This window comes from Ischnura elegans, chromosome 5, assembly GCF_921293095.1.
Source record: "Ischnura elegans chromosome 5, ioIscEleg1.1, whole genome shotgun sequence".
NCBI lineage: Eukaryota > Metazoa > Arthropoda > Insecta > Odonata > Coenagrionidae > Ischnura > Ischnura elegans.
Window position 1 is genome coordinate 109,308,214 of NC_060250.1, and position 26,647 is coordinate 109,334,860.

General features: G+C 35.3%; 1 protein-coding gene across 4 annotated transcripts; it reads left to right on the forward strand.

Annotated features, from left to right (window-relative positions):
* Positions 1–845: 845 nt before the first annotated feature.
* Positions 846–26,200, forward strand: LOC124159406 (roquin-1). Of its 4 annotated transcripts, XM_046535195.1 has the most exons (19): positions 846–932; positions 1,603–1,765; positions 1,852–2,041; positions 2,734–2,967; positions 6,103–6,278; positions 7,679–8,012; positions 9,881–10,112; positions 10,215–10,420; positions 11,771–11,981; positions 12,283–12,499; positions 12,620–12,748; positions 12,848–12,993; positions 13,095–13,146; positions 13,213–13,315; positions 16,622–16,796; positions 16,898–16,967; positions 17,052–17,153; positions 20,021–20,134; positions 21,516–26,200. In XM_046535195.1, exons 2-19 carry the CDS (start codon positions 1,604–1,606, stop codon positions 21,633–21,635), a joined length of 2,973 nt encoding a protein of 990 aa, XP_046391151.1. In that variant the 5' UTR covers positions 846–932; position 1,603; the 3' UTR covers positions 21,636–26,200. The 4 variants fall into 4 exon arrangements, with proteins under 4 accessions (XP_046391151.1, XP_046391150.1, XP_046391153.1 ...); XM_046535194.1 differs by having other exon boundaries at positions 13,095–13,315; XM_046535197.1 differs by having other exon boundaries at positions 10,215–10,297; positions 13,095–13,315.
* The last annotated feature ends 447 nt before the right edge of the window (positions 26,201–26,647 follow it).

Sequence of the window (26,647 nt, forward strand, 5' to 3'; positions counted from 1 at the left end):
AAACTTAGGAGCAGGGAAAAATGTTATTTGTACTCCATAATGTAAATATTAATAATTTCACACGGCATTAAATGAAAAACATTATTATCTCAACATAATTTGAATGCGCTGACTCATGAAAATTTTTTCTACAGGAGGCTTTATTCTGATGGAAATTGTTGTAGAATGAGGCTAGAGAAAATTATTCACAAGCCCACACAAGAAAGACAAGTTCTTCTCACTGTCCATAGTGAGAAAGTTCATTATTAATGAGCTTCCATTTCTAAGCATGTTAAAAAAAAGCCACACTACGTCTTCACTGCCTAGTTCAACAGATTTATAGCGTATCAGTATGACCAAGTAACTTATCGATGAGCGCCTACGTAAGGGAAAAAAATAAGACACAAATACAAGGAAATATTAAACCCTAACGGCTCTCCTGTCATTTCTGAACGCTGTAGTATTATTATTTCGCATATAATACAATAATGATATAATAAAATTCATAATATTTTAATATTGAGGGCCTGATATACAACTAATTTGACGAATAAGGCTAAGCAAAATAATACGATAATATCCAATGACTTCCTACCCTTCCTTCGCTCCTAGATCGATAACTAGATCAATACTTCGAGTTATTGCCGGGCAAAATTAAAGTTGCTTAACAAGATAAAACTTCAAATGAATGGAATTAGAATTATTGCTTATTTTTACAGGTTCCTATTAAATCCTGTCAAAACCGACGACTTCGAGCAAAATTCGAAATATTACCGCGGTAACAGGGGGTTTGACGTTTTCGCCATCCCGGAAGTAGAATCTGCCTATCGGGATGACTCGTTCATCTGTTTACCACTTCTGTGATGATTTCGCACACAGATGGCGATGTGTCAACAATGTTCAATGCTAGCTGCCATGAAGACTACCTGATGTGCAACGTAGTAATTATCCAGGTATTTATGCATTAGTGGCCTTGATTTTCTTTTACAATCTCAAAAATTTATTAAATTTGCACTTGTGCGTCCCCTCATTATAATATCGAAGCCCGATGCATCCGGGCTTGCGTACCTACCCGTTTGCGTCTTTCGTCTTTTCTTACACTATTGTAAATTTAATTCCCGTTATGTTATTTCATGTAAAAGCTACAAATTATGTTCGTGGTATTATCTGCCTTAATTGGGTCTTGTACTCAGATTTTCGTATGTTGTTAGGAAGTAGCGGTTTGATTTGAGGTCAAGCGGAGTGCATAGAAGTGAACTTGAGCAACGTCACTAAATGTATGTCTCTGACCCTGGCCTTTGAATTCGAATAATGTTCTCACACTCGTACTACATATTGCAGGTATTGCTGTTAGAATTAACTGTGACCCATATTTATTCTTTCAAATCGATTTCCGCTATTACGACGCGAGTAACTTAATTGTTATCTTACCCCCGGGGTCATCAAAATATTATTACTGGATGACATAATCTCCTGCCCTCAAGCGTGAGATGCAACTATTTTTACGAAATTTGATCAAATAAGGTCAAAAATGTTTGGTTTTACGATTTTGGCTCTTTATTTTCCATATTTGAGTGTTGATCCTTCTGAATGATGAAATCAACATACTCTACGTCTTTTCAGAATGCCAATCCAGGCGCCCCAATGGACTGAATTTTTGTCATGCCCAGTGTGCCGAAATGAATTTGATGCCACCTTACGCAGTCCTATTAGTCTGGGCTGTGGGCACACTGTGTGCAAGACATGCCTGTCCAACCTTCATAGAAAACAATGTCCCTTCGATCAAGTGAGTTATTATATTTTTTGTTAATGCGCATAGGTCCACTCACTGAGTGGGGGAATAATGGTATTAAAAATTCTTTTTCGTTTCAGACTAGTATAAACACCGAAATAGAAAACCTCCCTGTAAATTTTGCTTTACTACAGTTAGTCGGAGCTAGTGTTCCAGAAATAGAACTGAATGGTAATCTGAAAGGCCTTTCAACTGATGAGTTAACAAATTATTTACAAGCGAAAAAATGCATCGAGGAATTAGCTCTGTACCTGAAACCTTTCTCTTCTGGTGAGTATAGGTGTTGTGAATTCTCTCTCTATTGAGTTCAATTGAAGATGCTCATAAGCTCTCTGCTCACTCGTTCAATGTATATGGATGTGGACATTTTTAAATTTAGGATTTGAATTAACAGTGAAATGTTGAAAAATCATATGCAAGTGTGCTAGCTGTTCCATACATATCCTACCAGTGAATGTTCACTAGGTGTTCCGTTTTACAATCCTCATTATGCAGTCACTTTTAGTGTTCACAGCCTCAAAAATCTTACTGGTCTCATTTTATCTTATAAAATTAACTTAAGAAGTGTAAGAGCAAGGCTCAATCATCTATTATGATTTTTACTCTTTTCATTGTAATGTTTTGAATAATATAGTGTCCCACTTTATTTTGATTCTTAATAACAGTGTTTTTCATGGTTAAGTCCTGATTATCTCTGTGTCATCATAACACAGCAGTAGAGTTTACATTCATTGATTTGGGAATCCCGTTTCCAATTAGTATTATTCTGACTATGATAAATAAATATTAAGCAGGTTATATAAATATTTTACATTAGGAAAGTTAAAATATCATGAAAGGCAATGTGTATTGCGGTGATGTATAAAATTTATGACCAGAATACAATAAGGAAACTGGCATGTAGCTTTTAATATCAAACTATTGTCAAAATGCCTCATTCTCTCTTTTGCGTGACCGTTTAGGGAATGGAGGTGGTGGCACCAGTGTTCTATCAAGGCCAATGCAAAGAAAACTTGTGACACTGATAAACTGTCAGTTAATGGAAGAAGAGGGAAGGTCAAGGGCTATGCGTGCAGCTCGATCTCTTGGTGAGCGCACTGTCACTGAGCTCATCTTGCAGCATCAAAACCCTCAGCAACTATCTGCCAACTTATGGGCAGCAGTTCGTGCACGTGGATGCCAATTTCTTGGCCCTGGTAAGATGCTTTTCTAAAAAGTTCTTTGAATTCATGATTTAATTCACTGGTAGGCATTTACATTGTTCTTTCAGTATTGTGCACTGTATAACTATCCATTGGTTGTCATAGGATACTCAATATTCGGCTTAGCACAAGGCTTTAAACAAAGAGCAGGTTGCACATATGGTTGGCCCAATATATTTTTGATATTACATGGATTTTTATGGTCTTGTTTAAACAGTGTGAGGTCAGGAAACAATTGTAGTAGTTCAGTTAGGGAACAGTCAATTTATAGTCTCATTACATGTGTTTATAAGGCAAGAATGTAAATTGTAGAGAAATCAAGAAACATGGAAGATACAAAAAAAAGTTGATGGGAAAGTCACAACTTAAAATAACAGCTTTTATGTCATATATTGTGACTTACAGGATTATTTTCACTTATTCCTTAATGTGCGATATTACAAAAAGGAAGCACATTTACAATACAATTGTGCTACCATAACAAATGGTCAATGGCAACCAGACCATTATTATCTGCCAATGTGATGTTTGTTACCCACAGACTGGGGTGGCCCAAGGTCATCCAGCTTGCCATCTGTTTGACTTATTGTTTGACGACTTTTGTATATATTTTTTTATATTCAGGCCTGGTTACGTTAGATATTCATAAATGTGAGGTCAGGTTCATACTTATGTGTGATTGAATGGAGAAGTGGCTATGAAGTGAATGTTTTCTGCATGACTTTTCATGAATTTTACTGGCATTGAGTGTGATATTTCTTTTACTTTTATCTGGTCAGATTTCAAGGGTGGCAAGTATTAAGGAAAACCTGGAACTGTCGGTGAATTTTAAAATTCTGGAAAAGTCAGATAATTTAGCCCTATTTTACTGCTGATGTACTTACATGTCATTCTCTCTCTCCATATATTTTGCCAACTAAAACTAATTTTCATCACTTAAAGGCATGGACTATGACTTATTGAATCATGGAACATTTAGATGTTATTCTTTTTACTTCAACCATCAGAAGTGTGCATCTGGAAATTTAAATGTTTGACCAATAACACAGCGATGATGATAAGACGGATGCACAAAATTTACTTGGTTTTGCAAAAAGGCTTGAGCAGGCTGCTGGAACACAGGGTCGTTAACCTTGACGGGCAATAATGGGTAGGAGGTGAAACTGGCTAGAGTGATAGTCTATTTATTTAGATTGCTTCAAGTACTCATTGTGAGCTTTCTTTCCTGGACCGCAAATCTTTTTAGTAGCGGGAAGTTTACTGTTCTCATGTTCCCACTGCTCCATATTGCTGTGTATTCTTGAACAAACTGTCTATGCTGGCAAGCGCCTGGTTGTGACTTATGCAATCTCTACTCTCTTTTTCTCTGCTTGCACCTCCCCCACTGCCTTCAATTACACTACTCCCTTCCTATCTAGTCTATCTATTAGACCTATACTGGTTGTGTTGTTGTCAACCATATGGGAGGTAATATTTGCACATGCCTGAGTGGGATGAAATCCTTTTCTCTCCGTTCTCCTTGTGTTGTGTTCAACCATATGGGAGGTAATAGTTGCACATTTGTGATTTGAAAAGATTGTAGATAATATTATTTTAATGTGCGGCTGAAGAAGTCTTCTAAAATTAATGAAGAGATTTTTCCATCACACAGTACTAGAGCAGACGTCCATTTTAACTTGAAATATTCCTTGTCATCATCCTCATCATCATTAGTCAATAATCCTAAGATTGGTTTGACGCAGCTCTCCATTTCTCTCTCTCCTATCCACTAATCTTTTCATAGCTACATATTTCTTCTCTTTTACATCCTTTTAACTTGTCCTATATAACTCATTCGGGGCCGTCCCTTGCCCTTTTTCCCTTCCACTTGTCCTTCAACGATTGTCTTCATCAGACCATAGTGCCTCAAAATGTGGCCAACTAAGTTGTCCCTTCTTCTGCTTAATGTTTTTAGGAGGCTTCTCTTTTCTCCTACTCTCCTTAGCACTTCCTGGTTACACGGTGAATCCATTTTATCTTCATCATTCTTCGGTAGCACCACATTTCGAATGCTTCCACTCTTGACTTCTCTGCTGCTGTCAACGTCCAAGCCTCGCTTCCATAGAGAAACATACTCCATATGTAGCATCTGATGAATTGTGCCATGGTGCCTCAGAATGTGGCCAATTAAGTTGTCCTGTCTTCTCCAGATTTTTAGGAGGCTTCTTTTTTTTCCCACGCTTCTTAGCACGTCCTCGTTACTTACTCAGTCAATCCATTTTATCTTCATCATTCTGTGGCAGCACCACATTTCGAATGCCCTTCTTGTCAATAAGTAAAAAAAAATTAATGACATTTTATGGAAGGAATTCTAATAGAATTACTGTCATTCTGAAAGGTAATAGTGTTTTTCGTCTGATTTTATTTTATATTAAGATCAGGGGAAGCATCAAAGCAGTGAATGTCATGCACAGATAATCCCCAACTCAGATAATTGTTAGTTTACTATAATAAAACGTGGGCATAAAAGGGGTAAAGTAATGTCAATTTCAAGTTACCATCCATTTTCTCTCCTACTCTGTCAAAAATATTTGAATCGGCTATGCATAGCCTGCTCTCTATTTTTTAACAATGAAATCCTTTTGAGTACACAATATGGTTCTAGGAAAAGACACTTTACAACCATGGTTATGACCTACTACTACATTAACAATATTACCGCATCAATAGATGAATCACAAGTCACAGCTGCCTTGTTATGTGACTGCTAGAGTATTGGGAAACTGATTGCCAATATAGAATCGTGCCAAAGCAGTCAGTGACCCTCGTTAGTTAATGCAAAACTGTAATGCAGTGTTGCATCCTGCAGGAAAATAAACTGTCGATGCCTTGCTTGGGTTTTTCAACTTATGAACAAGGTCTCAGAGCACATCTTGTGCGTATGTTGATGACTTACTGTAATGTATTCCCAAAATTATTCAATTCACTCGTACAGTGGATTTCTTGTTAGTGACATTTTTAGTCAACAAAGATGTATAAATAGCATGAAAAGAATGGAATTTCTCGGTTTTTTCTTGTGATCTGTTAATATGTAGATATGTACACAAATCATCCCATGAAGTGCTATAATTTTCATCGTATATTTTTCAGCTATGCAGGAAGAAGTTCTGAAACTGGTTTTACTAGCTCTGGAGGATGGTTCTGCGCTGTCTAGAAAGGTGCTGGTTATGTTTGTTGTGCAGCGGCTTGAGCCTCACTTCCCTCAAGCATCGAAAACAAGTATTGGACATGTTGTGCAACTGCTGTATAGGGCATCATGCTTTAAGGTATGGACTTATTATATGCTTAATATTGCCTGACGAACTTAGTGTCATTTCTGTACTTATTCTTTGCTTATTTTTCTCTGGTTTTTCTTTGTCAAATTCTCTTTTTCTTGTAAAATATTTTATCTTACTTTCTTTTATGTCCACTCTCCGGCACAGCTGGCCCCCTTTCAATTCTCAATCGTGGTATTTCATTCGATCAATTTCTTGTTATTTCTTGATGGAAGAACAGGCCATGGTAATGTAGTATTTATAGACAAAATCTCAGTTGTTCTTCAGCATTTTTAGCTAATTGGAACTCAATTTCATGTGTTCTGATGCTCTGTCCTATGAAAATTGAGGGACTATATGGCAATAATACTTTCATGCTAACCAATGAATACTATCTCTATCCTAATCTTCTCACCAGGATAGGTCTTGTGTTTGACTTTGGTTTAGGAACTTTCTGATTGGCAAAGTATTAGTTGTAAAAATAATCATAGTCTTTTGGATAAACCGTGTTTTTAAGAAAATCCATTTATATATATGGTCTATGATGTATATTTGTAGGAGAAAAGGAATTGTTATGATATTCGTGATGCTTTGTCATCACTTTTTTTCAGAACTGTGAAAATATATAAGAATTTGAATTTTTAACTATTGAAGATGGAATTATATAAGAATATTTACCTGCAGCATTTGAAACTGTAGTCAGAATCGTTTTTCATGCCTTAATTTTTCTGCTTAGTGGTGTTATCAAGTGAAGTAAAATTACGTGAGTGATTATAATTTTGTTTTGATGCCACTTGAGTTGTTGACAGGCAGAGAGGTCTGAATTTCTCAGAGAAATAAGCAATATGTAATTAGGAATGGTAATCAAAATTTATATTCCCGATATGATCTATCTAGTCTATAACTTATCATTGATATTCCTCGTAATTGTAAGTAATGCATAGAAAATGTTGAGATAAGTAGATCACTCTTTACTCATCACTGCTCTACGAACATTCTTGAAAACCTATTTAAATGCTCCAAATGTGGCACCAAAACTCAAGTTTCAATGAGACAGACTGGCACCTCAACTATGTTGTCAGTTTCCATTAAGTTTTCATTGCATAATTATCAAATGCTGTTAATGCTTAACTTTAGAGTATTATAATGACTACCTAAAGTAACTTTTCAAGCTATTTCTTGTGTACATCACACCAATCAAAGGATGTATCATAAATTTAATTCAAGAAAAGTTCTCTGATGGGTTTTTACGCAAACTATTTTGGCACGATTTTTTTCCTTTTTTTTTGCTTCAGTTCCAATTTTGGATTTTCCCACAAGAACGTGTAGAACTGAGTGCCAAAGAACCGAGCTGATCCATTCCTAGTTGATCCTAACTTTATACTTTATATCATTGCTTCATTGAAAATCAGGTATCTAAGAGGGAAGGTGACTCATCGTTGATGCAGCTGAAAGAGGAGTTCAGAACATATGAAGCTCTTCGCAGGGAACATGATGCACAGATTGTCCAAATAGCTACAGAGGCTGGTTTGAGGATTGCGCCGGATCAGTGGTCAGCTCTTCTCTATGGTGACACTGCCCACAAATCTCATATGCAAAGTATTATTGATAAACTTCAAACACCTCAATCATTTGCTCAGTCTGTGCAAGAGCTTGTCATCGCTCTTCAGAGAACAGGAGATCCTGGAAACCTTTCTATCTTAAGGCCACATCTGGAACTACTAGCAGCTATTGATCCAAGCCCAGGTACGCTATGCATTAAATGCGAGGTACTTATCTTCAATTTAAACCATCTCTATTCATTTTCTTTTTCTTGTATCCTCTTTGGAGGACATGCCTTCTGCAGCTACGTCATTTTGTATGAATATTAATTCATTTCATGCATATTATTAAATGTTAATTTAATTTATAGTAAATTAAACAGTCATCACCCAAGAGTTTCTAGTATCCATGGAACCTGTGTGAATCATGAATCATAATTTCTGCAGTAATGGAGTACTAGATACTACGAGAAGGAAGTAATATATTCACTGATGTTTCAATGGTGCTGTTGAACATTAAGTATACATGCCAGGGATGATTTTAATTCTACGGATGAAAGCTTTATTCATTTTTTTCTTTTTGAATTTTCACTGTTATCTGAATCTTTACATGAATGCAATTAAGAGCGTAAATACAAGTCTCTCAATCTTCTGACTTCAGTGGGCCATCAAACCTTAGATGTTTTCTTATACAGTGAGTCCTCGTTGTACGTCACCCCGTTTAACGTCATTTCGCAATAACGTCACGAAAATTTTGAGACCGTCATTCGTTTATCGCACCTACGCTTTGCGATAACGTCAAGTCTTTTAAATTTCGCGTGAAAAAAAAGGCGAAGCGGCGGGCGTTGCAGGTTGTTCGTTTTGTGGGCGGTAATACAGTCAGTCTAAGCAAAGTGTAAAACGGTGTGTTTATTCTTAATTGCGATTACGGTTTTAGCAGCAATTTCTGCAAAATGAATTTTTACGTAGGTGCGCAAGGTTTTACTTTACATAATGGTTTTCAGGAACCTAAAAAGTGATTTCACGGCATTTTTCCGTGTAGAACTCTGAGATTTTGTCGTCACTTTTTTTGCCGAGTTCACAATAATTTTGGTTCCTGTAACTGCGACGATGTTTCAGCGATGATGATGCCCAGGCGATGCTCGCCCGGGCGACCACCGTAGCGAAGCCGAAAAGCAAATGCGGGAAGATACAAAAATGGAGAAGGATTTACGTCACTGACACTGCTATTGTCGTCGATGAAGACAGGAACTCGTATTTATGCGATAGTTTGGCATTCCCACCGTAAAAAAATGCCCCAGATATGATACGCTAACATTTTTTTTTGCGTAGGAATTGTGAGGTCTAGGAGCCGATATTCACTTTTTGCATTGTTCTTTATGGGATATTATGCTTCGATTAACGTCATTTCGTTTATCGTCACATTTTTCAGGAACGGTAAGTGACGTTAAACGAGGACTCACTGTATGCTACTTTTGAGAGTGAATCTACCCTAAATTTCGTATATCACAATGATCTTCCCTCATTTAACAACCTATTTGTACAGTATTCAGTGGTTGAAATATCATCAACCTGTTGATTGGCTTAATTTTCATTCCTCATACATAATGCTTGAGTTGAAACTAAACTTGAGATAATTGAAGAGAACCTCCAAATTAAAAGGATTTTCTCATGAAATTTCACTGCCTGGGAAGTAAACTTTTCTCCAAGGAAATCTATGTGAAGAGCAATTAGCAGTATCAGGGAAATTATATTTCTTTGTATTTTTTTCCTTAAAATCTATTTTGGAAACTTTGGGAGTTATTTAGGGACTTTGTTGTCCTTATACTTCTTCAAAAGTATACTGCAAAGTTTTCTTCTTCTTAAACTAATAAAAATTCAGTCAAATGATATTTAACTTCACCCTGCCTGAACTTATGTTTAGAATTAAATCATCTGAGAGTGGGAGCAGTACATATTCTATACAGCTATATTCTTCATCATAATTTATTTGCAATTCTTTCATCAAACTACTGATGATGCAATTCAAAATGTGTTTGGTAATCATTACTTCATATTTTTTTTGTACATCAGAGTCAACTGTACCTATTTGGTCTGAATGTTGTGGAGCCCTAGAAGCCGTGAGGACTGTTGTGACTGGTCTAGTGGAATTCATTCAACATCATGGGAGTAGAAAATTGCAAGAAGCAGGTCATGCCCACAATGCCAAGTACAAAATCAGCATGTGCAGAGATCTCACTCTAAGAGGGAGCTGTCCTCGAGGAAGTAATTGCACATTTGCACATTCTGAGGAAGAACTGGAAAAGTATGCCAATTTGAAATTTATTTCTGAAAGTTTCTGTTCAGCCATACTTCGTCTTGTTTTATTTTAAACTGTTTATTGAATACCACCTTCATCTTTTTTCAGATATAGAGCTAAAAATCGAAAAGTTGGGTCCAGAAATAGCACTAGTCTATCCAAAGTTGTTGAGCATGTGCATAATTCAAAAGGTGATAAGCCAACTCCTGAATTTTTGGGAAAGGATAAGGTCTTTGCTCCAGCAGATGATTTATTGTATTCTAATACCCCAACAATTACACCATCTTCCTTCGACAATGCTAACATTAGAGAAGGTAGGGTTGATTGTGTGGATGCATAATTGTTTATAACATTACTCTTAGCCGGGTGGAGTTATTTTTTTCATATTTAAATCGGGTTAATGCAATGATTACACTTTTTATCTAAGTGTTCTGGTAATTGAGGTTATCTCATTTTCAAGGAAGCTCGTCTTTCTTTATTTTATTCATTCCTCAGACTTTAGGGGTGGGACAGTATTATAACATGATTTAACTGATAAAGCAGTCGTCATTAGGATATTGTTTCCAATGAGTTTGATGCATTTTGTCAAGGAAATATTTTTCCTGTTGGTGATGTTTTGTCTGGTGTACCCATTGTACTTATTCGGTTTGTTGCGTGACGTTACGTGGCCGTTGCTATTCAATTTTTCTTTGGGAATAAGGATATTTTTTCCCTTGAGGGTATTTATAAGGGTTCATGGCAGAAAAAAGTGGTAGAAAGGGAAGGGGTTAAGGCTTTTTTTTTATTTTTGCATAATTTCAGGGCGGGATCATGCAATATTGCATGCAGGATTATACAAAAATGAAATGACAACTTATTAACCCCCTCCCCTTTCAACCCTCTTCCCTCCATGAACCCTTATAAACACCCTCCAAGGAAAAACTATCCTTATTCTCTAAGAAAAAGTGGCCAGCAATGGCCACGAGACATTGGGTAACAAACTGAATACATTAGTCGTATGTGGGGCACATCCAAAATTACATCACCAACAGCTGCAATTACCCACAAGAACTTCAACCAAGAAATAAAAATTTTTTAACCATAGATTTCAGTGGCTTTGTGCTTTCATAGGAAATTCAATTTGAATTTGATGCAGTTTAGGTGAATAATTACAGCAGAGTATACTTGAAAATTAGTTTGTATAAATATCTGTCTATTGCTCCTTTGGTTACCTTTGCATTAATAAGTGTGGAAAAGTGCAGGTAAATGAATGTGATTGTATAATAAGGTCATTATGATTTATTTTTTTAAATTTGGGAGAAGATAAAATCCTAGTTGGGGAACATTTCCTTTTGTAATTTTTGAAATTGGATTTTAATTGCTCTTGGAGTAACATCATATAGGTTTAACATAGGTTAGACTGCTGTACTTCCTAATGAAAATAAAACATTTTATTTCCATTTGTAGGCCTCCTTTCCCAATGTATTCCATTCCAGCTATTTTTTAAACTCCTTTTTGACCATGTAAATTAGTAACTCAGTTTGCTTGCCTTTTCCCTCATTCTACTTTCTTTTAAATTACTTTTTATGGCTTTCCATGGTGTTTAGAAAAGCACAAAATCGGGTTATTCCCCTACAATTTCAATGTTTGTCAAAGGTTTGAAATTTTTTTCATTTGTTTAAAAGGATATTTAGGTGGAAGTCCATCGGTACAAGTCAGCCCACCTATCCCACCTGCTGTCGTCGGTCAATCCATTGGTGTTGCTGTTCCAAGGGTGGGTATGGATTACAGCCCTTACAACACCACTTTCACCCCAACTGGTCAGTCATCTGTATACCAGCCATCTCAGCAAATGTTTGCTCCAACTCCTGGAACATTTACACCAGACATTTACAGGTGATTAGCTTATGTTGTGCTGTAAATCCAAAATGGATAAAATGCATAAATGACTATGGGAATTTTTTATGGACAAGATAGAGACTTGTGACTAAAATATATCTTATAATTTGTGAGACAAAATTATAATTATTGTGTTAATCATGAAATGTCTTGATTCAGTCCCAAGTCTCACAATTTGTTCATTTTTTGAAATCAACAAGTTTAAATATGTAATAGATACTATACACTCTAACACACAGAGTCATTTTTATGCATAATTGGTTGATTTTATGATGTAAAATTATTATTTATCTAACAGTGCTGCACCTCATAGTATGGTCATGACCCCTGGGCCCATGTATGCAGCCCCTTCACAAGCAGAATATGGGACCATGCCACCAATGGCAGAGCAGAGACAGTTAGAATCTTTTCGAAATTTGAATCGTTCTTGGGAGAATAATGTTGGCAAAAATCAAGGAGCTATAACGTCTATGAGCCAGTCATGGTCTGTGCCTGTTAGCTCCACGGGCATGAAGGTATAATGTGATGTAGTATGTCTGTGAAATTGCAATTAGGATTCAATCTCTATTTAGTATTGAGACATGTTTATAGATCTGTGAAGTTTAGAAAAGTTAAAATGTCCTGTTTTATTTCAGAGGGTTGCCTCAAAAAGTTTAGCTATATTGCAGCAAAGAAAACAAGAAATAATATCACAATTAGAAAAGGTTGTTGGGAAATCAGCTGCATCAGCTATATCTAGTTCTGCCTCATGTCAAGCCAGAGCAGTGAGTAATTTTTTAGGGCTATAAGTTCTTTTTTTCATCTCTTGTCTGCTCTTTGATTCCTTCTATTGTTTAACTATGCACATTAATTTTTAACTTTAGACTACATCATTGCTCAATGTTGATAATCAAGTGTGCACATCCACATACTCCATATGGACTTCAGGAGGTATATTTCACACTGGGATGGGCAGCAATTCTCAAGTTAGCCATGTGACCACCAATGGACCACCAACCACTTTATACAGGTTAAATGACTAACAAAATCTTGAATTTACAGATCAAATGAAACAGCCTTGATGACTTTTGATGTTCATCCATCTCTTTCTCTCTCTCCTCCTTTGTTTAGAGCTGAAACATCCCTGGTAGATGATGACTTCATTCAATTTGATCCACAAATAGTAAGTAAATATGGTCCCATATCCCGTATGTCAAAAACCATTTTGAGGCCAAGTAACTCTGTACAGGCATCATCATCCTTTGGGGACAGCACAATTTCTACACCAATGGTTCGGCGCCCAGTTCCTGCTGCGAGTCCTGTGGCATCATGGTACTACAACAACACTCAAGGTTGGTGAAGCATTTTAATTAAGATGAATTTTTTCTATTTAATGACCATTTTAGAAGTAATTTTTTATCTTAATTAGTAGTAGTAGTAATGTATACAGTAGACTCTAGTTAATGCGAACAACGTTATTACGAAGTTCTCGTTATAACGAAGAAAATAGTTGGTCCCGATGAATAGGCTAATCTAATCAATAGTAAAAGAAACATTAATACGAAATTATGAACCTCAGTCCCTGTCCCGGCAGTTACAAAGTGAACTTTATTACGAAGTTCCACGAATAAGCAGCAGCATTTAGGTGTATGTGCACTACGCAAAGTTTTAATAATTGCGGCACGTTTGAAGTTCTCCTCCAGTAGTGTGCCTAAGAGAGTCAATTATGGTTCTTTCTTCAGTATACACATAACATATAATAAGCATCATTCCTGTGGAATCATGGTTACCCACTCATAACTGGTTGTAAATTGGACGTACAGGTAGTCCTCTTCCTTCGCACACTTGATGTACCAACTTTCAGAGATTCATTCACGAACATTCAAAAATTTCGATTTAAGTGACTTTTGATTTGGCCGATGCGGTGTGGCGTGGAGGAACTCACACTTTGGGCATAATCTGGAAAAAGTATCATTGAATCCAGTGTGAAGTTAGGAACTGTTCAGCGTTTTGCCCGTTCTTCCTTGCTGCGGAGAGCAATTTTTTTGGCCCCAGCTGCGTTGCATGTCCAGCTAGATCAGTTCGTCACAATGGTGAGTAAGCGTACAATTGCTTGCAGTGATGCATGGTTGCATTCTGCAGGATAACCATATTCCTTGCATGCAGTCCGGCCGGCGAGAGTTGTCCGGTGACAGCACAAAAGGAGGTGCGGAAAAACCTGCACCAGCACGGTTTGCAGCCATTGCTGTCCCCCAAACACACCCTCACCTAGTTATACAACGTTGTCGCATGCATATGGAGCACTGAAATAAGTCTGAACCACCAAAACAACCCCTTTCTATGAATCACCAAAACGAGGGATTCTTCCTTTGGGTCCTTCACGCTTGTCGTCCCTTCTGGCTCCTTTCTTCAGGGAACTCTTTAGTTTCCAAGTGACATAGGCGTTTTGCTTTCTTACCTGGCAACCTTGCACCCTACTCCGGACTAGACCATTCTGACTATTTTCGGGCAACACAACGCGGCCAGACTGTAGATTTAACAACTTACGAACAAGGTCTCGGAACGCATCTTGTTCGTATATCTATGACTTACTGTATTCACTTACTTGCATTATGCCGCATTCTTCAATTGAGAAACAGAAAGAAATTTTCTTGTTTTTATATATTTGTGCATAATTTACTTGCATATATTATATAAGGTTTTTTTTTTCGTCGATTCCTTAAAGAAATGTTCATACGAATTTCGTTATTACGAACCTCCGGTTTTCCGTCCCCGTGAACTTCATAATAATGGGAGTCTACTGTACTAGTACCTCTTCAATTACAAAGTTGAAGGGACCCAAATTTCTGTGGTCTGTGAATTACAGGGTTTGTAAATTGGAGTTTGTATTGCAGGTTGCATGCATTTCTCTCCATAATGTGGGATTATCCTCAAAATATTATCCCCACTCACTTTTTAAAGCCAGTATTTCAGTTATATGGAATAAAATTCCTAAGTACAGAGTGTTCGACAGCATTCTTGTTGCGGTGATAATTATGCATGAAAGGTCAATCTTGTGAAAAACTATGATTAAATTAACAATCTGGGAATTGACCAAGCCATGGAATATGAAGCTGATTAAAATATTTGACAGCGATGACCATCTGGAATTAAAATAACTGGCCATGGGAACTTTCAAAAAACACCCCAGTCATTTTCCTAATATCCCTGCCACTTTTCCCCTCCCAAGGTATCACTTTGGCTAACATTGATCTTTTCTTCCTTTATTGTATCTAAACTGTAGTTATAATTCAACAGACAAGTAAATCGTCCACCTCTAATTGTTACCTTAGGTCTGAGCCTTCTGCCAACCTACTTATCTTGTGAAACCCTGCCTAGAGACTTACTGCTTCTCCCGTGACCATTCTTTATTAAATTCCTCAGAGGAATATCATCGGTTCAAAATGACTCGCTATTCTTGAAAGTTGGGATGAGTCACTATGAATGGGAGGATAAACTGCTGTAAAAGAGAGTTTGAGTTGCTGTTGCAAAGGAAATGACTCATACTAGACACTTAAAGACAGACCCAGTGGCCCAATTCTGCGAGGCCTTAATGCTTTTAAGCCAAGGTATTAGTGAGATTTTTCACAATGGAGACTTCATGGGTTCAAGTATTTTTAGGGTTTGCCCCATGTAGTTGGTTTGAATGAGGGAAGGATCCCAACCTGTTTTCCCAGGTTTGATGTGGGAAAGGAACGTAATCAACAGCTGGGGTCATTACTCTGGTTGAAAATGTTGCCACTCATTTCTCTATTGTTTGATGGTGTTGCTCCTTCCATTACCATGATAGCTTTCATATAGAAAACTTCAAGTGCTCTGATGGCTGACTGTGCTGCTTTAAAGCACTAAAGGGCATTTTGCTTCATAAAATTTCTGGTGAAGACTGCAATGTAAAACTGGAAGCCATGGAAGGATGGGCTCCAATCCTGGTGGATTATTCAAGGAAGTATTCGCCACATGACATTTTTAATGCAGATGAAACTGCACTATTTTTGCTATTTCCTCCCTGACAAAAGCCTCTCAGTTCGGAGTGATTCTTGCAAAGGCGGCAAGAGAAGCAAGGAGTGTGTGACAGATCTATTGTGTACCAATGTGGATGGATCTGATAAAAAAAACCTATGGTGATTGGAAAGTATTATTGGCCTCGTTTGTTTCAAAGGGATTAAGAATATTCCTTGCAGGTACAAGCATAATGCCAAAGCATGGATGACCTGTGGACTTTTTTCTTTTTTTAATAGAGGAGCCAAATTAATAGTTTGTATAATATGAAAATTTACATACATCTTAGTTATAACATCAGAGAAGGTCAATGTTATTCTCATTAATTTACTGGGTCCGACTCAAAAGCCTGAAGGTTTGTTGCCAAAAAAATTCTAAGGAATTTACATTGTTGAAAACTCATTTTTAAAGCTAATTCATGGAGAGTTCACAGGTACTACATAGTACAAATTAATGTTTAGATAAATTAGTTATGGTCACCTGACATGATTTTGCAAAATCTGCCGTATTTGAAATGAAAAGACCCAGATGAAACCTCTCCATCCACACATTCTTCCTAACCAAAGACAGAAGTCCCCACACTAAGTTATGTTTTCCAATATATCATTTTCAATTTACAGGATTTCCTGGACCAATCCCTACTGCCCCATTACCTGCTGGCCACATAGTAGCTACACCAAATAGTAGCTTGGGGGATGGTTACATTACAATCGGGCATGGAATAATTGATCCTCCACAACTTTTTGTCCAAGGACGGAATACAGAATGTGCAGCGTCACCCTTTGCATCAAAAGAGTAAGTTCTCATTGGGTGGTTTAGACGAGTTAAATAATAATCCACAATGTGTAAAATTGCTTAAATTGATTCTTAATTAATACTGTACAATTCAATTACAGCTTATTAGTGGAATCACAGCGAGTAAAGCAACAGCTGCGTAATTTGGAACGAAAAATCAATGATTTGAAGGTAAGATTGATTTTCGTGTCTTTATTTTTTTCCTTGACCAAAGAAAAATGTAGTCATATTTCTAATAACTATTAATTTCCACAGCTGGCCACTGAGGGTGCTGCTATGAGCGAAGGAGAAAGGTTGACTCAGGAATTGCAGTTAATAGAGCAAGGAATCAGGGAGAAGGAGAAAGAACTCAGATTGGTAAATTCCATTAAATTTTTCTATGTTCATGCCTCATGCTTTTGCCTCAAAAATCCTATTTTGTGGGACTGGACATTTTTCTATTGTTCCATCAATTTTTCATATTTGTGGCTGTAGCACCACTAAGTGTTGAGTTGTTAGGAATCACCAATCCTGATCATGAAATAGTGGAATGTCTTTGAGAACTGGTTTGAGCTGTCTTTTGGCATTACTAGTATTAGATAATTATTACACTCCTTGTACTAGGCTTGGCAGCGGAAACCATTGGCATGCTTTATCTTGATAAATTATTTAAATTATTTCTCTCATAATCATCTTTTCCCTTGCATAGTTTTCATCTTTTGATACACGTAACTGAATTGCTTTGTATAATAGATCCTTTTTCTCAATCCTCTTGTATTGAACTTGTATTAGTTATTTTTCTGAATAGGATGAATTTGACGTTCAGCAATTCTAATTTATTTTTCAAGTAAGGGATACTATGATAACATTTTATTTTGTTTGGTAAATCGTTGTATAGCCTGCAATTTACAAGTAAAGATCCTTTTTAATGTTGAGCAAGTTCGTGTGAACAATTTTCTCTTCATTTCCTTCCCACTTCACGCTATAAATATGCACATCATTATTCTTGTTTTATCCTAAGCTCAGATGTAACTGTTCCATATACATAGGTACCTATGCATGTAGTGGAAAGCTTCAGAATATTTAGTATATACTTTGAAAAGTTGTAAGTAGCTAGTATATTTGTAAACAACAGTTAATTCTAAATGGCCTGGTTTACAGCCTTTGTAGTTTTCAAGACAAATTGCCATGACTACAAACCACATACATATATACATTGCAGGTAGATTATTATAATTGTACGATGAATGGATGATACAGTGGAACTGTGGATTATTGAAAAAATTCTTTTGTTTTGGTCACATTGTGTACCCCAATGCTTTAACTAATTTTCAATCTTTTAGTGTTTCCCTGATAATGAAAACCAGCTGCCATAATTATCCTCTCACTCCTACCACATAATTTTGTATCCAGCCCTAATTACATACAAATATTTCATTTGAGTCACCAAAATGTTGCTTCATAATCACAGGGAACAGGCCATTTTTTTAAAGTCCATCGAAGAACTACAATTTTCTGCCAATGAGGAGAGCTTTTGCAAAAGTGTATTGCTGATTTTCAATGCGCACATCATAAAAAAATTTGTTTCCATATGCCATTTTTTATTTACAATAGATTTTTGCTACGACATTGACAAGAAAAAGGAGAACGCGTGAAAAATTGCATAAAAATTAAGAAACAACATATTCCTTTAGTGCATAGGATGGATTATTGTGCCTGAATTCATTTTCATATTTTACTGCATAAGAACCAGTCGGTGCAAGATGAATATTTAAGGTCAGACATATTTTATGTAGAAATATAATTTGTTCTTTTTTAATCAACTGGAAAATTTTTGCGATCTGAAATTACAACCTATTTTTATGGAGAAATTTTGCTGTGATCTCTCGCAGCCGAAATGTATCAAATTAATTTATCAGCTCGTCCAAGTAGTCATTTATAAAACTAATTGCTCTCTTGTTGACTTATTATTTCCATTGCCCTTCCAATGGAATTATGCATTGTGAGACTGATATCTTATCCAACTTCCACTTCGTCATCATCCTGAAATATCATTGTCATATATATATTGCCAGTGAATTTTAAAAAAGGTTCCTACACCAGTGGTCTAACTCCTCCATGTCTACGTTTCATCCCAGTAAGTCTCCCTCCACTAAGATAATCCCTACTTTCGCTAGAGTGTTCAAAACTGCCATTTCTTCATCTCTAAAAATGACTTTCAATGTACAGAAAGTAATACAAACAATAATACACAAAATAACTTTTCAATGTTGAAAAAATCTCTTACTTTTTCTAGACATGATGCCTGATCAGTGAACTACCTACAGGGTGGTAATATGCTTGATAAACAAACGTAAAAGTTGACCAGCAGGCAGCACTATCCCACATATGTCTACCAAGCACTTAACCCAGGGATTGATAAACTTGCCCGAAGAAAGGTCCAAACATTTTTTTTTGCATAAGCTTTTAGTCACTTTTTGGTTTTTAATAAATTTTTTGACCGCATTCTCAAGGAATTCATTCTTAGTAATCGCATATGACTTCAACTCTTTACAAAGGAGGCACTTTGATTTAAGCCTGAGAAGAGTAATTGAGTCTTAAATATTAAAACCTCGAGCGAGAGAGAATAATCATTCCCCTAATTATATGCTTAGGGTATTCAATTATATTTATGAAAATGAAAGGAAAGAGTGAGTTTTCAAATTCATAAGATACATATAATACAGCTATATATAGTATGTTTAATATCTTAAATAGCGGAGTCATTTTCTCTGTTCTGATTTTTTTAGTTCTTATTCGTTTATTTTCACTGGATGATATTGTATTAGAAGTCATTTCTTTATTTCCAATAGAACTTACCTTCTATTAAATACAGAAGAATCAATAATTACCTACAATTTTCCACATTCTCAGTACACTCCGAGAGAACATACCTATGTAGTAAAATAGTGCTGTTCATAAGTATCAGTAGCAGTATACCTCAGTAGATACACTTCTTGAAGTGTCTGTTTTTGTTGGAGTAATTACATATCTATTCTGTTAGAAATCATGTATGTACATATTCTTCTCTTAACTATCCCTGCATCTGGTTTTATTTCTATTCTCAAATGTTTTATCAGGTACTCGTAAGGAACACAAAGTAAATTTAAAATGCGTATTATAAACTTTGCAATCTCAGTTTTGACGTATATGAAAAAGTACGAAGTCACTCTAAAATATAATTTTGTGATTTGTCATCTGTTCAGAATCAGTTGGTGTCAGCATCGTTGGTTTCTCCAACATATGCCCCAGTGGGGTGGAACAAAGATGGTCCAGTGAATTGGAACCTTAAATCCAGCTCCAATTACAAGAATGATGATGTGAGTAAATTATAGTTCTTCTGATGTAAAAAGCAATTTTGCATGAAGCAAAGTGGCATTAACGTTTATGTGCCCCTATAAATCCACAGTTATCTAGACTTGCTCCACCCTTGGTTCTCAGTCTATACATACATAGCAAGTTGACATGTATCCATCACTGAAAAAAGATATTGAGAAACTTCACCATATTTCATTGGACACATTGGGCACAAATTTCATCATTTACTGTATTTCTCAAAATATAGTTGTCCCAGAATATAGTCCCAGCCCCAATTTATGAGGAATAAATTTTGAAAAAAATATAGTAACTTACACTTGAATATAACCTTAGGACTGTAATCAGAGCAAAATAGTAATAATTTGGAATTATGATTCTGTATCAAATATCTCGTTAGCTGAGATTTGGTTTTGCACAGTACTGGTAAGTCAAGTGTATATCTTGCTTCAAGTGAGGTGAAGTCAGGAAAATCATGCCAAACGTAGCATTACAAATTTTTAAGTAGGAAGTGAGAGGTCTTTGAGGTCGAGCCTTTGGGAAAAATGGTCTTATTGTACATTCATTCATGGCTTAGGGAAGTAATTGTTGAGGATGGCTACTGTGGTTATGAAATTTCATCTAAGACTGGAAATGGCTTTCAATCAATGATATATTAGCAAAATCTGGATTTGAAAATATGGTATGAGAACACAATTAGAATTTTATGTTATCATCAGAACCTTAAGTAATTATTGTTATTATAATAAATATAAATTAATTAGTACTTGAAGATGACTCATCATTCCCAATTCCCGGTCTTTTTTTAATTTCATGCTTGTTTAAAACTTACACTTACATTTTGAAAATTTTGCCTGGTTGTTTTTTTACGCTTACTTTCCATATTTGATGCACTAACAAATGTTGAAAATGGTCTACTGTCTTCTCTGTCATTAGTATTTTCTTCAAGGTAAAATACTTGTGTTTGAGATTGATTTAAATGTTATCTAGGATATACTCAATACAATCTAAAAATTCCAAGATGATTTCATAGGTTTTAGAAGAGTAATTCTCCACAAAAAAGGACAAAATACAATCAGTCAAGTAGGAGTTATGCTTCACAAATTACTGTCAAACCTGATGCAATTTTGAAGAAAATTCTAGGCACTTGCATAGAAAAACTATATTGTTTATTAATTTTTACTGTTTAACAATTTGTCCTGCTGAATTTTCCATGTCATTATGTTATTAAGTGGATCTGAGTCCAAAGGTAATCAGGAAGTACATACTTATCTACAATTTATTTTTCTAGGGTGAGCAAGGTGTAGTGAATGATGGTAGTGTCCACTTTCATATTTGGGGGTTGCTTGTGGTTGTGAGTAAACTTGAACCTTTTGCCATTTTCAGGAGGATAGTTATGAGAAGGGAATTGCAGACGACATGAGGGAACTGGAGTTGAGGTGGGAATATGAGCTGGAGGAGCAGGAGAAAAGGTGGTCGAGTGAAGAAGAATCTGGGAAGAAATAGTGTAAGGACATGCTCTCTCTTATTTGAGAAATTATGTGTATCAACCCAATGGGTTCAGATGTTTTAGAAGAAAGAAGTTAATCCTGTTTTAAGTGAGCAAGAAATTATCTGGAATGATCAAAAGAAGAAGGCATGTGGATATTTTTTCCATGTGTAAGTATAGAATATTTAAGTGGTTCTCAATAGCTTTGGTGGTTGGTAGTTGAAAATGTATTTATATAAAATAATGTTAAAAGCATAAAGTAGTTATGAAAGTGATGTGACTGATAAGTAGGTAGGTGTTGTGGTGGATGATTTAAAGGCATGAATATGGTATGACACATCTTCAATATTATGAGTACCCCAGATGATTCCCAAGCATACTAGTAGGTACCTCAAGAAGTGTAGACGGTGATGTTAAATTAATGGTTATTTATGACCTCGAAAAATGTTATGAGCTTTTTCCCCTCAAGTAAAAGATTTCATAGACTGAATTAATTATTGTTTTAACTATACTGCATAAGTATTGACATGCTCTCATTGTTGATTTTGTTACAAAGTATGCATGTTCAACTTTGCATATTACAATTTGGCTGTTTACTAAGGGACAAAGTGCTCTGATTTGATATCAATGTTGCGATGGCAATGCAGAAATTATCCTGTGATATGTTCCTAAGCATGGGAAAAACTCATAAATATAGTTATATATACAGAGATATATATTTCTTTTCTCCCAAATGTCCAGTGCTGTAGCCAAAACTTTGTTATTTTTTTAAATTGCTGTTTGAACTTCCTTGGTTTGCTGTAACATGATATTTTTTATTTAATTTTACCAATTTCTAGTTATTCTCACTGAGAAATTGCTAATGGGAAACATTGAGATACATAATTGTATTCTGTGTACAAAGTTTGATTGGTAGTGTTCATATTTCTTTTATTATTTGCGCTATCTATCTTTCACTCCAAACTAGCCTAACGTCAACATATTGGCAAATGGGTATTTCTGAAAAATTGAGCCAATTTTCTATTTTCATACTTCTGAGGACTTTCCATGTGTGTTATCTCTATTCTTGTTTATTATGCATAAATTTTTCGTCTTTGGTTTCTTTTCCAACTATAGAAACCTTTGGGGCCAAGTTGCATTTTTTAATTTTTAATTTTCAAATGCTCTACTTGGAACTTAGCTCTGTTGGCTCATGAACTAGTAACTCTTTTGCAAAATATCTTTAAAGAATAGTTTTCTACCAAAGAATATTTCAGGTTAGATAAATCTTCAGTTTTTCCATAAATTTATGCTTATGTGAATCTATAAACCTCCTTGTATGATCAATCTAATCTGAATGACTGAGTGTGAGATAGATGAATTTTTCTTTTACACTTTTCTACAGAATATTGGGAAATCTGTCCTACTTTTTAAGACTGTACTTTTATAAGTGTTTGAGGCAAATCACCTTTAATATTTGTTAACAAGAGTATCACTTTTTGCCATTATGAGTAATTGACTCAATTGGTGTTCCCTGATTAGAAATTGTTAACTTGTTGTTTTTTACATTAGTTTCTCCTAGTAACCATCTCAGTCCACTTCACTTTGACAACTACAGCTAGAATATGCTTAGCAAATGGAACTTAAGGAAATTTCTATTTAATTTGGTGTTGTTAAGTCATTGCTTCTTGCTGATCAATTATAAATGGATAATTCACCACTTCTACTTCTTTTTTCACCATTGAAATGTTCTTGTAACTTTGTATAATGTTTCATGTGAAGTTGTTTTTTTTATTCATGAAGAAGTGTTTTTGCTTACTACAAAATATGATGCTCCAAAAAATGTGGTTCCTGGAACTGCATTTGCTATTATATCAATGTCTGATTTGATCATTTAATGAAATCATTTGTTACTGAATGTTCCTATGCTTTGTGGTGTTTTGTTTATATTTCTTGTTTCACCAAATTGGTGATTTTTTCCTTTAAAAGAAGCATTTTTGTTTCTGATATCCTTTTAATAGGTATTTTGTGTACACCTTTTTCCAAATGCTGTGAGTATATTACTTCACTAAAGGTGTTACGGCTTAAATTGGTTTGCATAGTCGAGAAATTATTTTATTCTATAGAAAATAAAATGGTCCGAAAAAACTAAATTAAATGATCTGTGACTTGATCCAGTATGTATATAAAATGTGAAAATTCTAATGTTAATTGTGTAGAGTTACACTAAGTAACACTGTAAATAGAAGTCACAGTGTTTGAAATGCAATAGTTGGTGGATGTTGTTGTTGATTATTGAATTATTAATCTTATACTGTTGATTGCACACATGAGCAACGGATTTATCTAAATTATTGTACACATCCTTCTTGTATTATGACTACCTCTTACGAAGAACTTCATTAATTATGTTGTCTCTACATCTTATGTGGTTCTTTTTATTAACAGAAAATTGCTTTACCCTCACTTTTTCATGTTAATTTTAGCATTATGGGGATTGGTGAGGAGTCTAATGTGGCTTTTCAAATGTAGGTTACTGTGTTAGTGGTAGAGGCAGTGACTTGAATATTCAAGTGTGGGTAAACAGTTTTACCTGCATTATATTTATAGCAGAAAATACTTGCATGTTAAACATGTTCTTTGTGCAGATAGTTCTATGCTTGGAACTTATAACTTTGTACAGTTATACATTTAGTTAACTAGGGACAACTTTGTTAGTGTGTACCTGTTGCTGGGGGTGAATATTGGTGATGGTTAAATTTTCCTTAAGCATAATTTTTGACTGGGAAAATGTCAATATGGATATTATATGTCACATAATCTCCTGTAGAGTTTGTATTATAAGTGTTGGTGGGAATATCATTTGACCAAGTGGGTCTGGTAATATGAAATTATTTATATATAATAACAGTATCTTTTGTGGTGGTTTTCTTGATGTACTTCTGACATGGGAATATGAATTGCTCACAAGCGCAAGTGAACATATATCAGGTATTACATGAAACAGAAAATACATCAATATGCATGTAGGCTTGTATTTGATTATTTTTTATATTTTGGTGCTCATTCCAAAGAAGTGGGTATGAGTTAACTTATACCTTTAAAGCTGAAAATTTCTATTTTATGTTTTGCGATTTACCATGTAAATGCTGCTTAACTTTTGGATCTTCTCAGCCAGTTGTATGTCCTGTATTCTTAGTGTTGAATTATTGAGGACCTTTTTGTGGTCTTCTGTTTATTCCCTCGTTCTGATTGGAATCATTTAATTGTGTTTGGAACTGCAGCCCACACAGCTCAACAGCAAATATGAATGAGCACCTATTAGATAGTATTGGAGAGGAAATGTCATTGAAGATATGTTTCATATTACAACTTGAGTTTTCATTTTGATTTTCAGCTATTATATAGCTGTGTAAAAATATCTGTTATTAAGGATATCTCCTTTTAAGTGTGCAAATTGCACTATGAAAATCCTAATGCACCATCTGGTTAGTATTGATGTCAATGGTTCTCAAACATTTGAGAGTATTATGGATGGCTTCCATGATAATTCAAATTCTTGACTGGCTTGCAGTTAATTATACCCATAGCAGGCCAATATAATTCCCCTAAAATAGCTCAAAAACCCTTGACCTTACAAGTCCTATTTTTCTGGAATTGTAAATCATAAGCCTTGGATACAAAATACTTTTCATGCATTTAACTGGACTTAACTTGGTCAGTCTTTGGGAAAAACTGTTAATCAATAATGGCCATCTTCCAGTGTGAAGGTTGGTAGTAAAATTGTGTTTACTTCACTCTCAAATCCCTGGCAAATGCATTTGGCTGTTCATATTTAATGTTATAGCACTAAGGCAAGTCTCTCTCATTGTATTAATTTTACTTTGGTATCACATAAGTGTGGCTGAAATATCTCATCAGTCAAAGTGAGTTATTACTTGTACGTTCCAATTGACTTGCTAAAGTGGCATCATTATTTTTGACTTTGAAATGGCTTTTATTTTGTTTATTTATGTGAACAAGTGACTGAACATTATCTTACTCGCATGTACAGAGTTATTTTGTATCTTGACATTGGCTGTAATCTGAACTTATTCCAGTCACGTCTCAATTTTGTGCCTTTAAAATGAAGTGCTACTTTTCCACCATTGATTGCAAGCATTTGTTGTTTGTTCTATTAGTCATGGGTCGATGAATTTAAATACTGTTATTTACTTTTGCTGAAAATTTATTATTTATTGTTGTAGTGGTCTTCACACATACTTCCATTTTTTAATAGAAAATTATTACATCCATTTTATGTACAAACTGTGATTGGAATATCTTCAGGTAAATCATTGCTTGCACTTCACTTTTGTTCAACAGTTTTATGTTTGAACTGGGTCTATTTTCTCTAAAAACGTGTGTGTTGTTGTTATCAGGATTGCCAAGTGTATGAAGAGCAAAATTTTAAATGATATTCATGAGTTATCAGAAGTCACAGATTTTTAAATTAGCATATGAAAGGCATGTTGCGCATGTTTACCATACCGATTATATTAATCACTTATGTAATTTTGGTGGCTTGAGGAATATATACATAAATCTATATATATTGCCTAAATTGTTCTCTTATTTCAATAATACTCCCTGAAGGACCAGATAGTTATATCAACCAGTGCAACGCATTGAGTTATAAGTGTAATTCAATGCGTTGCACTGTACAGAATCCTATTTTTCAGTCGTGTACGTGTCGTCAGAGCATTGAATGGTATGATAATTCAAAAATATGTGTGAAAAGTTTATGGAATGCGTCTTAGATGTGTATGTTTGCTACATTTTTCTCATTGAAGAGTTAGTTAATAATTATTTTTTCATAAACCACAAAATCTCTTTTTCTCAAAAAAATATCTATTCAGCCAAGGTGCAAAGTAGTCACGGCTCAAAGACTTGTAATTTCCACTGTCCCTTAAGGCTTCCCTTGGGTTGATGGGGAGAAATCAAAATCGTTCCTGTCGATTGATGTTAGAATGATTGGTCTAAAGACATTGACAAAGATGAATTAGGTACT